This window comes from Vombatus ursinus, unplaced genomic scaffold, assembly GCF_900497805.2.
Source record: "Vombatus ursinus unplaced genomic scaffold, bare-nosed wombat genome assembly UNPS02014779.1, whole genome shotgun sequence".
NCBI lineage: Eukaryota > Metazoa > Chordata > Mammalia > Diprotodontia > Vombatidae > Vombatus > Vombatus ursinus.
Window position 1 is genome coordinate 56,340,950 of NW_020954557.1, and position 12,235 is coordinate 56,353,184.

Here is a 12,235-nt window from a genome sequence, read left to right on the forward strand (position 1 = left end):
AAACATAATGGAGTTAGGAAAGGCAGGCACTAGCAGTTAAGGAGATCAAGAAAGGTTTTATATGGAAGATACTGTTTGAACTGGGTCTTACTGGAAGATGTGAGGGAGAAGTGAGAAGAGAGGCATGTGATACGACCAGTACAAAGACAGAGATACAGTCTGTGGGACCTGAGCTCAAATCTGACCTCAGACACTTGGCTTACTAGCTATGTGACCCTAGGCAAGTCACATGACCCTGATTGCCTCACCAAAACAAACAACAAACAACAACAAAAAACAAACAAACAATAGATGGTGGACAGTCTTATATGAGGAACAGAGAAAAGGTCAATATAACTGGATCACACAGTATGGGATGAAGCCACTACTAATCTATAATGTGCCTCCTACCTAGTCATACAGCTAAGTCAGAGAATAGTCACATACAGTAAGTTTAAAGACCATTTTGACTACATGAGAGTAAATAAAAATTCTCCCCTAAAATATTACCTTCAGCATGACAGAATATGCCAATTTTCACAAAACATTTTCATAAAATAACTTTTTAAAAAATATTTTGGACATTAGACCCAGCTATTCCAAATCATGTCCAATATTCTGTGATCTCTCAAGGCATACATTATTTATCTGTCCCACCATATGTCTAACATCCTGAAACTAGTGCCTCCTTTTGTGGAATTTAATAAGAGAGGGCAATGGTCCAGAGTGCTGGACTTGGTGTCAGAAAGGCCTGGGTTCAAATTCCAGCTAACAGGACCATGGGCAAGTCACCTGGAGCTCACTGAACCTCAATTTCCTCCTCTGTAAGATTTTTAGAAAGATCAGATCAGATAAGGTATAAATAAGTTCTCTCTAAACTGTAAACTCTTTACATGTCAGCTATTATAATTCACAGACTCATAGAATTTTAGAGCTACAAGGCATGTCAGATGCCTTCTAGTCCCACTCCCTCATTTCTGAGATAAGGAAATTTAGTCCAAGAGAAGTGAACTGACCTGCTTATGGTCATTCAACTAATTAGTTACAGATTGGATTAGATTGGAATCCTGGTCTTCTGACTCCCAGGATAATTATCTTTCCGTTTATGCCATGTTTGAAAAACATCAGAAAATGGAACATCCAGACTGTATCTACACATACATAACACATTTTTATAATACTCGTTTTTTAGTTCGTCTTCATATTTATTATTTCTTTTCATTAAAACACCCCTGGGAGGTAGATAAGGCAAGTCTCATTAATTACCTTTTTATAGCTAAGAAAACTTCAGCACAAAGCCACAGAACAAGTTAGTAACAAAGCCAGGACTAGAACCCTGCGGTCCTAGCTCAGTGCTCTTACCACTACCCACGCTTCCTGTTCAGTATGGTAATTTTATATTTGGCAAAAAAAAATGAACCATGTGGAAAGCACCACCTCATCTGGTGTTTTTGCAAATACAGTAAAGTGATTCACTTTGCCAGTATAGGAAAAACCCATGTAGGCCTGGAAGAAGTTCTAAGAATCATTAAACTTGTAACTTGTACCTGTTCACAAGGATCGGTGAAAGAAATCCAAGATGAAAGATCCAAGTATGTTGGCAAATCACACTAATAATTAGTTCTAACTATTAGGACAGGTCAGTGGCACATTGGATAGAGCTCTGGACCTGGAGTCAGAAGGCCGGAGTTCAAATCTAACCAGGGGTGGGGAACGTGTGGCCTTGAGGCCACACGTGGCCCTCTAGGCCCTCTAGGCCCTCAAGTGTTGCCCTTTGACCGAATCTGTTAAAGGATTCAGTCAAAGGACACACTTGAAAAGCCTTGAGGCCACAGGTTCCCCACCCCTGCTTAGAACCTTACTAGCTGTGTGACCCTCAGTAAGTCACTGAACTCCTTCAGCCTCAGTTTCCTCATTTGTGAAGCTAATAATAGCCCCTACCTAAATCCGAAGTTTGTTGTGAGGATAAAATGAGATAATATTGATAAAGTACTTTGCATCCTTAAAGTGCTATATAAATGCCTTCTATTCTCATTCCCATTATTTCTCTCATTGGACTGTAAGCTCTGTAAGAGCAGAGACTAGGTTGTTTGGTTTTGGTTGTTTTTGTTTGTTTGTTTTATTTTTTTTTTTTGTCTTTTTTTGTATCCAGCACTTAGCACAGCATAATAGGCACTTAATAAATGCTAGTTGACTGCCTTATTTACTGAAAATAACTAGGTGCTAACACCACTAGAAAGGGAGCTATTTCAAGAATTATGAGTAGAAGAATGGCGCTGTAGCTATGCCTACAGAGATGGCATCCATCACGAGAAGCTACTATCCTTATTGACTAAAGCACCAGAATTGAAGTCAGGTAGATCTAGGTTCAGATATCACTCACCCTCTATTTTGGCTTTGGTTTCCTCACTGGTAAAATAACTCTACCTAACAAAGTTGTTCAGGGATAGTAATAGCTATTACCTCACAAGGTTGTTGTGAGTATCACATGAGATAATGTATAACATCTTAAATTTCTATATAAATGTCAACTATTACTATGACCTGCTCCTCTCCTCCCAAATTATTGAAAGCCTAAAGGACTTTGGGAGAACTTAAGAGGCTAGAGGCTCAAAGTTCCATGCTCGTAGGTTTTTTGAAGTCTTGCCCCTCTCATAACCTGGAGGTATAATGTTATGCTATCTGCCATAACTCATGGAAATCATAGAAAATGAAAATGATAGCCTACATTTTAGGAATTCATGCTTATTTCTCCCTCCTTGTTATGACCTGATTGACAAAAAAATAACAATCTATTTCAGTTTATCATTTTTAAGAGGGAGAAGGCCTTAAAAATACACTAAGTAAATCCTATATACTTCACCTCCTCCATTTATCCCAAATAGACTTTTATTGGCATTTAACCCATGCCCATCTGAACAGATTTATCCAATTAACCTGTTGCTTGCATAGTATTTTATTGTACAATAAATGAAGATGGTATATCATTTACCTCACCATTTATATGTCAACAATGAATTGCTAAATACTGTACATAGTTATTTAGCTTCAAACTCATAATCTAGTTTGGGGAGTTACAACCTCAATGTGAAAAGTGGATATATTTAAATGGGAAAAGTTTAGATTCCTTTTTGAATTTTATCTTTACATTAAAGAAAAAAAGATGATGATCTGGACTCACAGAAATTAACCAACTAGGCAGAGAAGCAAGCGTTCCAGAACAAAAACCCAGAATGAAAACCCATCCCGAGCACTGTTGCAAAGATTATTTGATGTTAGCATCACCACATAAAAACCATTCATCTTAACCAATATGATATGACACCTTCCCAGAAGCCCATTTGACATTTTTACTTCTGGGGTCACCTTAGTAACAGCACCTTAACTCTTAAGAAATACTCTTGGGAAGTGCAGGAAAAGCCACTTTTCTCTCAATCTTATTCTGTGATGGAGCTCTGATCTCATGTGTTGCTTAAATGTATTTTTAAAGGTGATGTTTACCTCTCTACAGGAAAAAAAAATAACTGCAAAATGAAAGGATGCATGCAACCCTGAGACAAACCAAAGTTATCTCTGAATGTCAAATTTTTTGTTTAAATTGAGCAATGCTTTAAATATAAATTTTGTCTTTCTTTTGATTCTGCATACAGGCCCTGGTGTTCCTATTTCCACCCTGTATGATGGCCACAGCGATCAAGGTACTTTACTTTACATTTTATATTATATTATTTCCCTTGAGTAGACATATCCCATTATAAAGTGCTATAGCCCAAGAGTTTTTTTTTTTTTTAAATTAATCACCTATTCTATGCCAAGCATTGTGCTATGGACTGGGGAAGAGTCAAAGTTTAGATAAAATACAATTCCTGGCTTCCTACAAGTTACACCTCGGTTAAAGGATAAAATACAAACATAAATGAACTATAATATGCAGTGATACTTGATCAATGAAATACAGATTTGGAACAAAATCCTATGAAAGGTCCAAGAGTAAAGGATGTGACTGATGGGAGAACCAGGGAAAGTGTCATGGAGGATGTGGCTTTTGAACTGGGCTTTAAAGGCTGAGTGGGAATTCATTTAGCAAAAAGAGACAGAGTCAACATTTGGGGAATAATTGCTGCTTGAACAAATGCAGAGACAGGATAACTCAGGGTGTGGTCAGGAAGCAAAAAGTCATCTAGGTAGGCCAGACTACAGAGTGCATGGGGAGAAATAATCTGAGATAAGGCTGGAAAAATAGGATGGTGACAGAGTATTAGGGGCCTTAAATTGCAAACAAAAGAGTCTGAAAAAAAAAACCAATAGGAAATAGGGAGCTTTCAAGATTTTTCAGCAGGAGGGTGATGTGATCAGATCAGTCCACAAAGATTAACCTGGTAGCACTATGAAGGATGGATTGGAATGGAAGAAAAGAACAGAAGTAGGAATATCTGTTAGGAAGCCACTGCACTAGTGGAATTACACAGTCAATGAGAGACTGTGTGGCATAATGGAAAAAAGGTACTAGATTTGCAGATAGGAAGACCTGGGTTTAAATTCCATCTCTGCTACTTACTACCTTGGTCAATTTGCAATTCATTTAGACAAGTGTAAAATAAGGAGTTGAAATGGGTGATCTCAAAAGTTCCTTCTAGCTCTTGAAATCTCCGATCCCATGAAAATAAGATGGTATTCATATGGTGGCAATGGAAAGAAAAAGGATGATGGATGGATGTAAGAGACAGCAAGGTGCAATCAAAACAGAAAGAAACAGAAAGAGGAGCAGGTTTAGGGGAAAGAATGAAAGAAATAGTATTAACTAAGTACTTACTATGTGCCAGGCACTGTGCTAAGCTCTGAGGATACAAATGTAAAACCAAAAACAAACAAAGAAAAAAAAAAACCCAGTCCTCAAGGAGTTTATATTTTAACAGGGAGAAGCAACACACATAAAGTGACAGTGTCCAGACAGACTAAAGAAGTATGGTTCCAAAGTTCTAAGGTTGAAACAGATTAGATAAGTCAGTCCTTCAATCAGTAAGCATTTATTAAGTGCTTCCTACTCCCAGTCACTGTGTACCTCCCAGGCTTGGTGTTTGGAGGTCTGAAGAAGATACAGGTTTGGATGTATACAGCTTGTGGGACTTTCAAGTAACTATATAAAGATGTCCTGAAGGCAGCAGGAATTCTAGGACACAGAAGAGAGACCAATACAGGAAATACAGGGTGTCCTGAAAATCTTCATGTAGTTTTAAGCTATCAGACCATAAAACTGCACTAAAGGACTTAACCCTCCTCCCCCATATAGACTCAGGAGCCATCTGCCTAGAGGTGGTGCTTAAAGTTGTGAGAAGGAATGACTGAATGACATTGGTAAGGCAAAAAGTGTAGAGGGTGAGCAGAAGATGTCCCTGAGGGGAACATTCATTCACCTAAGGTGAAAGAGAATGAGAAGCCAGAGAAGAATCAGTATAGTATATTTCCTCTGAAGCCAAGGGATGAGCTAATTATGAAATAGAAGGGGAGGGGCAGGGTAACAGCTTAAAACGCTGCAAAGAAGTCAAGATGGAGACTGAAAAAAGCTATTGAGATAAAGCCCTATAGAGTCATGAAGCCTTGGATTCAAATCCTGTCTTTCACACTTACTCACTTGTGTAACCCTAGGCAAATGACTTAATTTCTCTGGGCTGCAGTTTGCTCATCTGCAAAATACGGTTAGACTTAAGGGCTTCAAAGTTCCCTTTTTAGCTCTAAAGCCAGAATCTTATAACCTGGTGACTAATTACCTTTGAAGGAATAGTTTTAGGAGAGTTGTAGAGGTAAAAGCTAGGATTTAGGGGCAAGAGGAGAAGACCGTCAAGAAATAGCAGCATCAGGCACAATTTTGTTCCAAGCATAGTGCCTGGCATATAGCATTGGGCTTCCTAAATATTTATTAAATTAAATCAAAGGCCAAATAATCTCACTTATCAGGGTTCATCAGGCTGAAGCATAATTTTTTTTATTATGTAGCTCATGATTACACAAATTTTGAAATACTATAATCCAAATCATTTACTCTGAAACACAATAACTACACATTAGAAGAGCATAACATAACAAAGTTAGATGTGACTAGTTAGTCAGTCAATAAACATTTATTAACTGCCTACTACGCTCCAGGCACTGTGTTAAATGCTGTGCTAAGCCCCAAAGTATGAACCCCAATCCTAGCATCAATCAAATAAAGGAATTCCTTTATATGTCCCTTAAAGTTGTTCACAGCTACTACCATGGATGCTCTTACTTCCTACAAAGGAAGCCAAATCTGGTTGGCATCTGTACAGAACCCACACTAGACCACAGAAATTAAGAATAAAATTGTCACTGAATCTAACACAAAATTTAGTCAATAATAGGTAGGGGTGTCTAGTAGGGACATTTGTGTTTACTCACTTTTCGTTTAGGATATATACATATATAAGATACACACACCCATACTTGTTAAATACTTATTGTCTTCTTCATTTGAATGTAAACTTCATAGGAGAAGAGATTATTTCATTCTTTGTCTTTGTATGCCCAGTGCCCAGCACCGTGCCTGGCAAATACCTCTTGATTGATTGATTGATTGAAAAGAAATCAAAGTTTTAGTTTCCCAGGGGGCATGCTCTCTGGCATTTATCTGTAAAAATAGGTGCCAAAAAAAGGAAGAAGACAGGAGGATTTACGAACATTCTCATCTTTAAGGTTATATTATTAGGCTTGTACCAGATACAAAGGCAACTAAATTCCAGTGTTCTTCCCTAAAGGAAAACAAAGAAACAAAATCCATGTGGACTTTACCTTTTCCATTTTATTAAATGCAAGAATGAACTTCAAAGCTGGCTTGAAGTATTTACTTTAAACTATAAAAATTCCATAATGCCTCAGTTATAATTTTTTGTGGCATCATTTACTAAGCTGTACTGCATAAACCAAGGAGTTTAGGACTTATTTTGAAGTCTAACCAGTGATTCAAAATTTCACATATGTGCAGTGTGGGTTAGAGCATAAATATAGGTGTCTGCGTATAATTTTCTTGTTTGTTTTTGAGGCCAAAGTTGTAGAGATTATCATTCTTTTCAACATCCCATATGCCTTCTGTACCCAGTATGCCTTTTGAGCCAATGGCAACTCCATGTACAGAAGTCATGTTGAGGGGAATGAAAATTTAGAACTTGTGTGTTAAAATTGTGAATTCACACTCCTTTCTAGGTTATATAGCCCATTCTCAAATAATAACTTTTGGAATCACACTGATGTCATTTTCTTGGTTGGTTTAACTAACTCTTAAGTTTAAAATCCAGAAGTTTAATTATTTTTAAATTACCCACAATTCTACCTCCAAATCTTAAGTTTATTTCAAATATCTCAATGGATTTTTGTGCAAACCACCCCTACAATATTCGCATTTGGGGTAAGATTACGTATTGCATGTTTTAGCTAAAGAGGGCTATTTTATCAGAATGTTTGAAGTATACGAAAACTGAGGGCTATAATGGAAGCCTTTTGGCAAACTTAGATGTAGTTGCAAATACTCCTCCAGTTCCTAATCCTCAAAGGGAATTTTAAAAAAAGAAGCAGCACAAAAACAAAAGCCTACAGGATGTTCTTCTCTTGTGTCAATTGCCATTTTCCATGAGTCATCCAGACCCCATTTAGAAAATGTGGCTAACTCTGCATAAACAGCTTCCCTAGAAAGCCTAGGGTGGCTGTTGTAGTTCAGAAGAGGCCATCTATTACTGGGTACCCATGTATGTATTCCAACAACTTTGCAGGCCTGCAATAGGTCAATGGATTTGTTCTGTTTCAAAGATCAAAAGAGTAAAACATAAATGATCTCTAGTGGAACAAGTGCCTCTTTTTTAGATTTTTTTGATCGAAGACAGAAAGGAAGTCTGTAGCAATTTTTGCCAAGAAATATAGCTTGTAAGAAAGATGTCTTTAAAGAAACATCTTGCAGATAGAAGTTATCTCTACTAAAATATTTTAACATCAAATTTTGAAGGTTCTGTGATTTCACTAATGTGGATACTCCTCTAACTAGATCAGACCAAACCTTTGGGCCTTAGTAGATCGCTTAATGCATAGCTATGGCTGGAAAAATTCACCCCCTAGTAACTACCCTAATGCTGAGGCGCCTCTTGGATACTTGGATAGGTTGGTCGTTGAGGGACAGGCAACTACATCTGCTGTTTGGCTTACATGTGAAGACTTTCCTGCTTGGTAAGACTTGCCAAAATCTGCTCTCTGCTTGGATAAACTTTTGAGAGCCCAGGGTAACTTCTATACACAAAAGCTGAATAAAGCATAAAATTCATAAAAGCAGTAGTATGATAGTAAGCACTTAATAAATGCTTGTTGATTGACTGACTGATTGTTAAACCTCGTGGTAAGCACAGAGCGGATTTTTGTAAGATCCTGAAGTTTAACATGCAGAAGAATTTGATTTCTACATTTCTTTTTCAGTGGACAGAAGGAGAAAATACAGTTAGTTCATGTCCTTAGGATGCCAGACAAACAGGTGGAAATCCACACTCCCCACACCCCACCAAAAAAAAGTCCAAGAAGCAGTACAGTTGGTCCTTCCCCACCTGAAATGTACATAAATGAATAAAAGTCTGTTTTCGACTAGTTGGGCAGGTGCAGAGATCTGAGTTCTTCAGTATTGTCTTGTCATCATGCAAGTCCTCAACCACTTTCAATTCTTAGCATACTGTAAATCCAAAGAGTGGGCCTGAATTCAAGGAAAGGGAATTGTTTTCTTTATGGATAAAGTTAGTCATAATTAACATTTTTATTTTTTTCCCAAAAGAAATTAAAATACTTGAAGAAAATAAAGATTTAGAGACGGCTCTACAAGATATCCAAATGCCCAAAGAGGAAATTAAGAAACTTGAAGTGGATGGAATTAGTAAGACCTTTAAAAATGTTAATGCACATATTCACCTCTATTGTTTGCATGGTCATTGCTTGCTTTTTTTTTTTTTTTTACTTTAGCTGCAATAAAAGAAATGTGCAGTTTGGAATGCTCAGTGCACTCTAAGGAATCGTTTGACAACTGTTAGAGATTTAGTAAGCATCTCTAAGCATTTACCAATTGAATGGAATGTAATTCAACATTTAAGTTAAAAATTGATAGTACATTCTTCTATAGCTCCAACTTTCTGTTACCACTTTTTCATTATTGGTTTATTTTAACAAGTTTCCTTAATTTTAATTTTACTTGTATGCCCCTAGAGTAGGCATTAATTTCAGTGTCCTATATTAGGGACACTATATTAGGTGGTACAGTGGATAGAGTGAGTGCCAGACCTGCCAGCAGGAAGATGGGTTCGGAGCCCACTTCCAACACTCAACTAGCTGTGTGATTCTGAGCCTCTGTCTGCCTCAGTTTTCTTCTCTGTAAAACTCAGAGAATAATAGCATCTACCTACCAGAGTTATTGCAAGGATAAAATGAGACAACATGTAGCACTTTGCAAACCATAAAACACTATATAAATGTTGGCTATTATTATAACTCATTACCATAAAATTTCTTGAGTAATTTGTAAAGAAGCTTTTCTGCTTTTTTCAGCTCTGTGGTACAAGATGCTTCTTCCTCCTCAATTTGACAGATCAAAGAAGTATCCTCTACTAATTCAGGTGTATGTAGCACTTTATTTTGTTAGAGAAATTTCAGTATTATAAATGTTTTGGTTGAAGGCTTTCCTTTGATAAAAATGAATAAACTTATCTCTTCTTGTTAACTGTATGTATTCTGTTTTCAGAGATTTATCCTGATTCTTCCACTAATCAGAGCAAAGTTGTGAGGGGGGGCTAGAAGTGTAATTTTATGAGTATAGGGGACTCCTAAGTGAGGAAACATCATGTACCAATGCAGGTCTGCACTTTTTCTGCAATTTATCATTTTATGGAGCTTTCTAGAACATTTAAAGGTTAAGTAACTTTCCCAAGGGGCAGTTGGGTGGTACAGTGGATAGAGTGCTGGGCCTGGAGTCAGAACTAGAGAAGGAAATGACAAACCACTCCAACATCTTTGCCAAGAAAGCCCCAAATGGGTTCACGAAGATATGACTGAAACAACTCAACAACTTTCCCAAGGTCATATAGCTGACTAGGACATGTCAGAATGAAGATCTGAACTGAGATCTTCCTGACTTTCCATTCACTGCTTTACATTGCCCCTACAAATAAAATATACCCATTAAAAATGAATGGGGTAGGGTTTGTGATTTTTAGATGGACTTGTTTCTATTTCCACTGCTGAACCATCCTAATGTAACAACCTGATTGTCGATCACACTACCTTTACTATAAAAAGTTTCCACTGAAAATATTAGAAGCCATAATACTAGCCTTTTGAATGGTATGGTATAAGAAGCAGTCTTTTATAATGCAAAGAGCACTGGGTCTGAAATCAGATGAGTTCCAATCCTAGGTTCTGACAATTATTACCTATGTGACACCAGACAAGGACCTTTATCTCTTTGTCTCTTTAAGTTCATAAGTCTGTAAAATGCAGGAATTGGATTAGACAACCTCTTGGGTGCCTTTCATATATAAATCTTTCGAAATTATTAAACTGTGGAAACTAGATATGGATGACATCCAACAGAATCATACATACTCCAAATTGCTGCTGACCTGTACACAGTGTCCTTAAGACACCATATTTTTAAATGCATATTTTAGAAAGAAACAGATGGCAAAAAGATACTTCTAACACTATATTTTTTCTCCTGACATGTTAACCCCATAGGCTTCTCCAATTCTTTTTGGAGAGTGTGCTCAAAGCGTTTCCATTTTTGAGCCCTTGGCAAAGGTGTGACCTTCATTTTAATTGTTTCATTTCTAATATAATTTTACTTTTAATCATCTCTAGTGTTATTATATTTTTACCATAAAGAATGCATGCTGTATGATATAGGGAGTAGATTTCAGTGACAGAAATCAAAATCAGTAGAAAAAATTAATCTTACCATTTTCTTTAGGTATGGTGGTCCTTGCAGTCAGAGTGTGAGACCCTTATTTTCAGTTAGCTGGATAACATACCTCGCAAGTAAAGAAGACATCATTGTTGCCTTGGTGGATGGCCGGGGAACAGCTTTTCAAGGTGACAAATTGCTGTATGCTGTGTATCGGAAGCTGGGAGTTTATGAGGTTGAGGATCAAATATCTGCTGTAAAGTGAGTGCTTCGCCATATGCCTATGAGTAGATGTTTAATAAGTGTTATTTACTGATTTTTGTCGCCTCTTTTTGGCCCTCCTGGTACTCATTTTTCTAACTTAGCCTTGGACTGCCATTGCCTTTAAAAATGATGAGGATTTCTTTCCCAGGATTGGAAAAAAAGACTCAAGAAAAGATAGGCAAAAAGCATTTAACTTTTTTTTTAAATTGGTGGAAGGACAAAGACTATGTCCATCTTACTCTGATAGAAGCAATCATCTAGATTTCCCAGTAGTTTGTTAAAGTGGTCGCATGAGTGACAGAACTGTCATCATTATAATTTGACTATTTATAACTATAAAGATGGTCCACAGGAAATCAGAACATCTGATTTCTTTTCAGTCGTTTCTAATTCTTTGACAGATAGATGACAGATATAGATAGAAAGATAGATAGATAGATAGATAGATGGTTGGATGGATTAGAGTTTTGGGCTCAGAGTTCTGCCACACTAAAAACTTTTAAAATGGTTTATTGTTGTTGTTAAACCAGTTATCTCTAGGGCCTTAAAAATATTTTCTGAACCTCTATCTTTGTTTTCAGAAAGCATATTTTCAGGAAACACATATCGTTGAAGAGTTAATCTTGGAAAGATGGATGGAATTTTAAAAATATGCTTCAAAATCTATTATTTTCACCCAGACTCATTCCCAAATATAATTTTTGGCTCCTTTATTTTTGTCAGAAATATTAAGAAAATAGTCATTAGAAACATTATTTATAAGTACTATACATAAATATGTATTGGTATTTATCTCTAGTTTCTGAGTTCATATCATTGTTTCACGTATGGGTAAATAATATTGAGAAAGTACATTTCTGTATCATTGAAAAGGATACAGAGACTTTAACACAGTCCATAATCAAGGGATATTTGTTGAAAAAAAATATGCAACTATAACTCACAAAGCTAAGCTAATTTCAATCTTGGTCATTTAAATCACACATAGGTGTTACGCCAGGAGACCAATAGCAATTCTGTAACAAGGAAGAGTAATTAAATTGTCTCAAGTGAGATAAT

General features: G+C 36.7%; 1 protein-coding gene across 5 annotated transcripts in view; it reads left to right on the forward strand.

Moving 5' to 3' along the window:
* Positions 1–12,235, forward strand: part of FAP (fibroblast activation protein alpha) — a 90,074-nt gene that overhangs the window by 55,064 nt on the left and 22,775 nt on the right. For all 5 annotated transcript variants that reach the window (XM_027865967.1, XM_027865969.1, XM_027865966.1 and 2 more), the window contains 4 exons: positions 3,630–3,677; positions 8,798–8,896; positions 9,562–9,631; positions 10,979–11,173. In XM_027865967.1, coding sequence (XP_027721768.1) covers positions 3,630–3,677; positions 8,798–8,896; positions 9,562–9,631; positions 10,979–11,173 — 412 coding nt within the window. The remainder of the gene's footprint in view (positions 1–3,629; positions 3,678–8,797; positions 8,897–9,561; positions 9,632–10,978; positions 11,174–12,235) is intronic.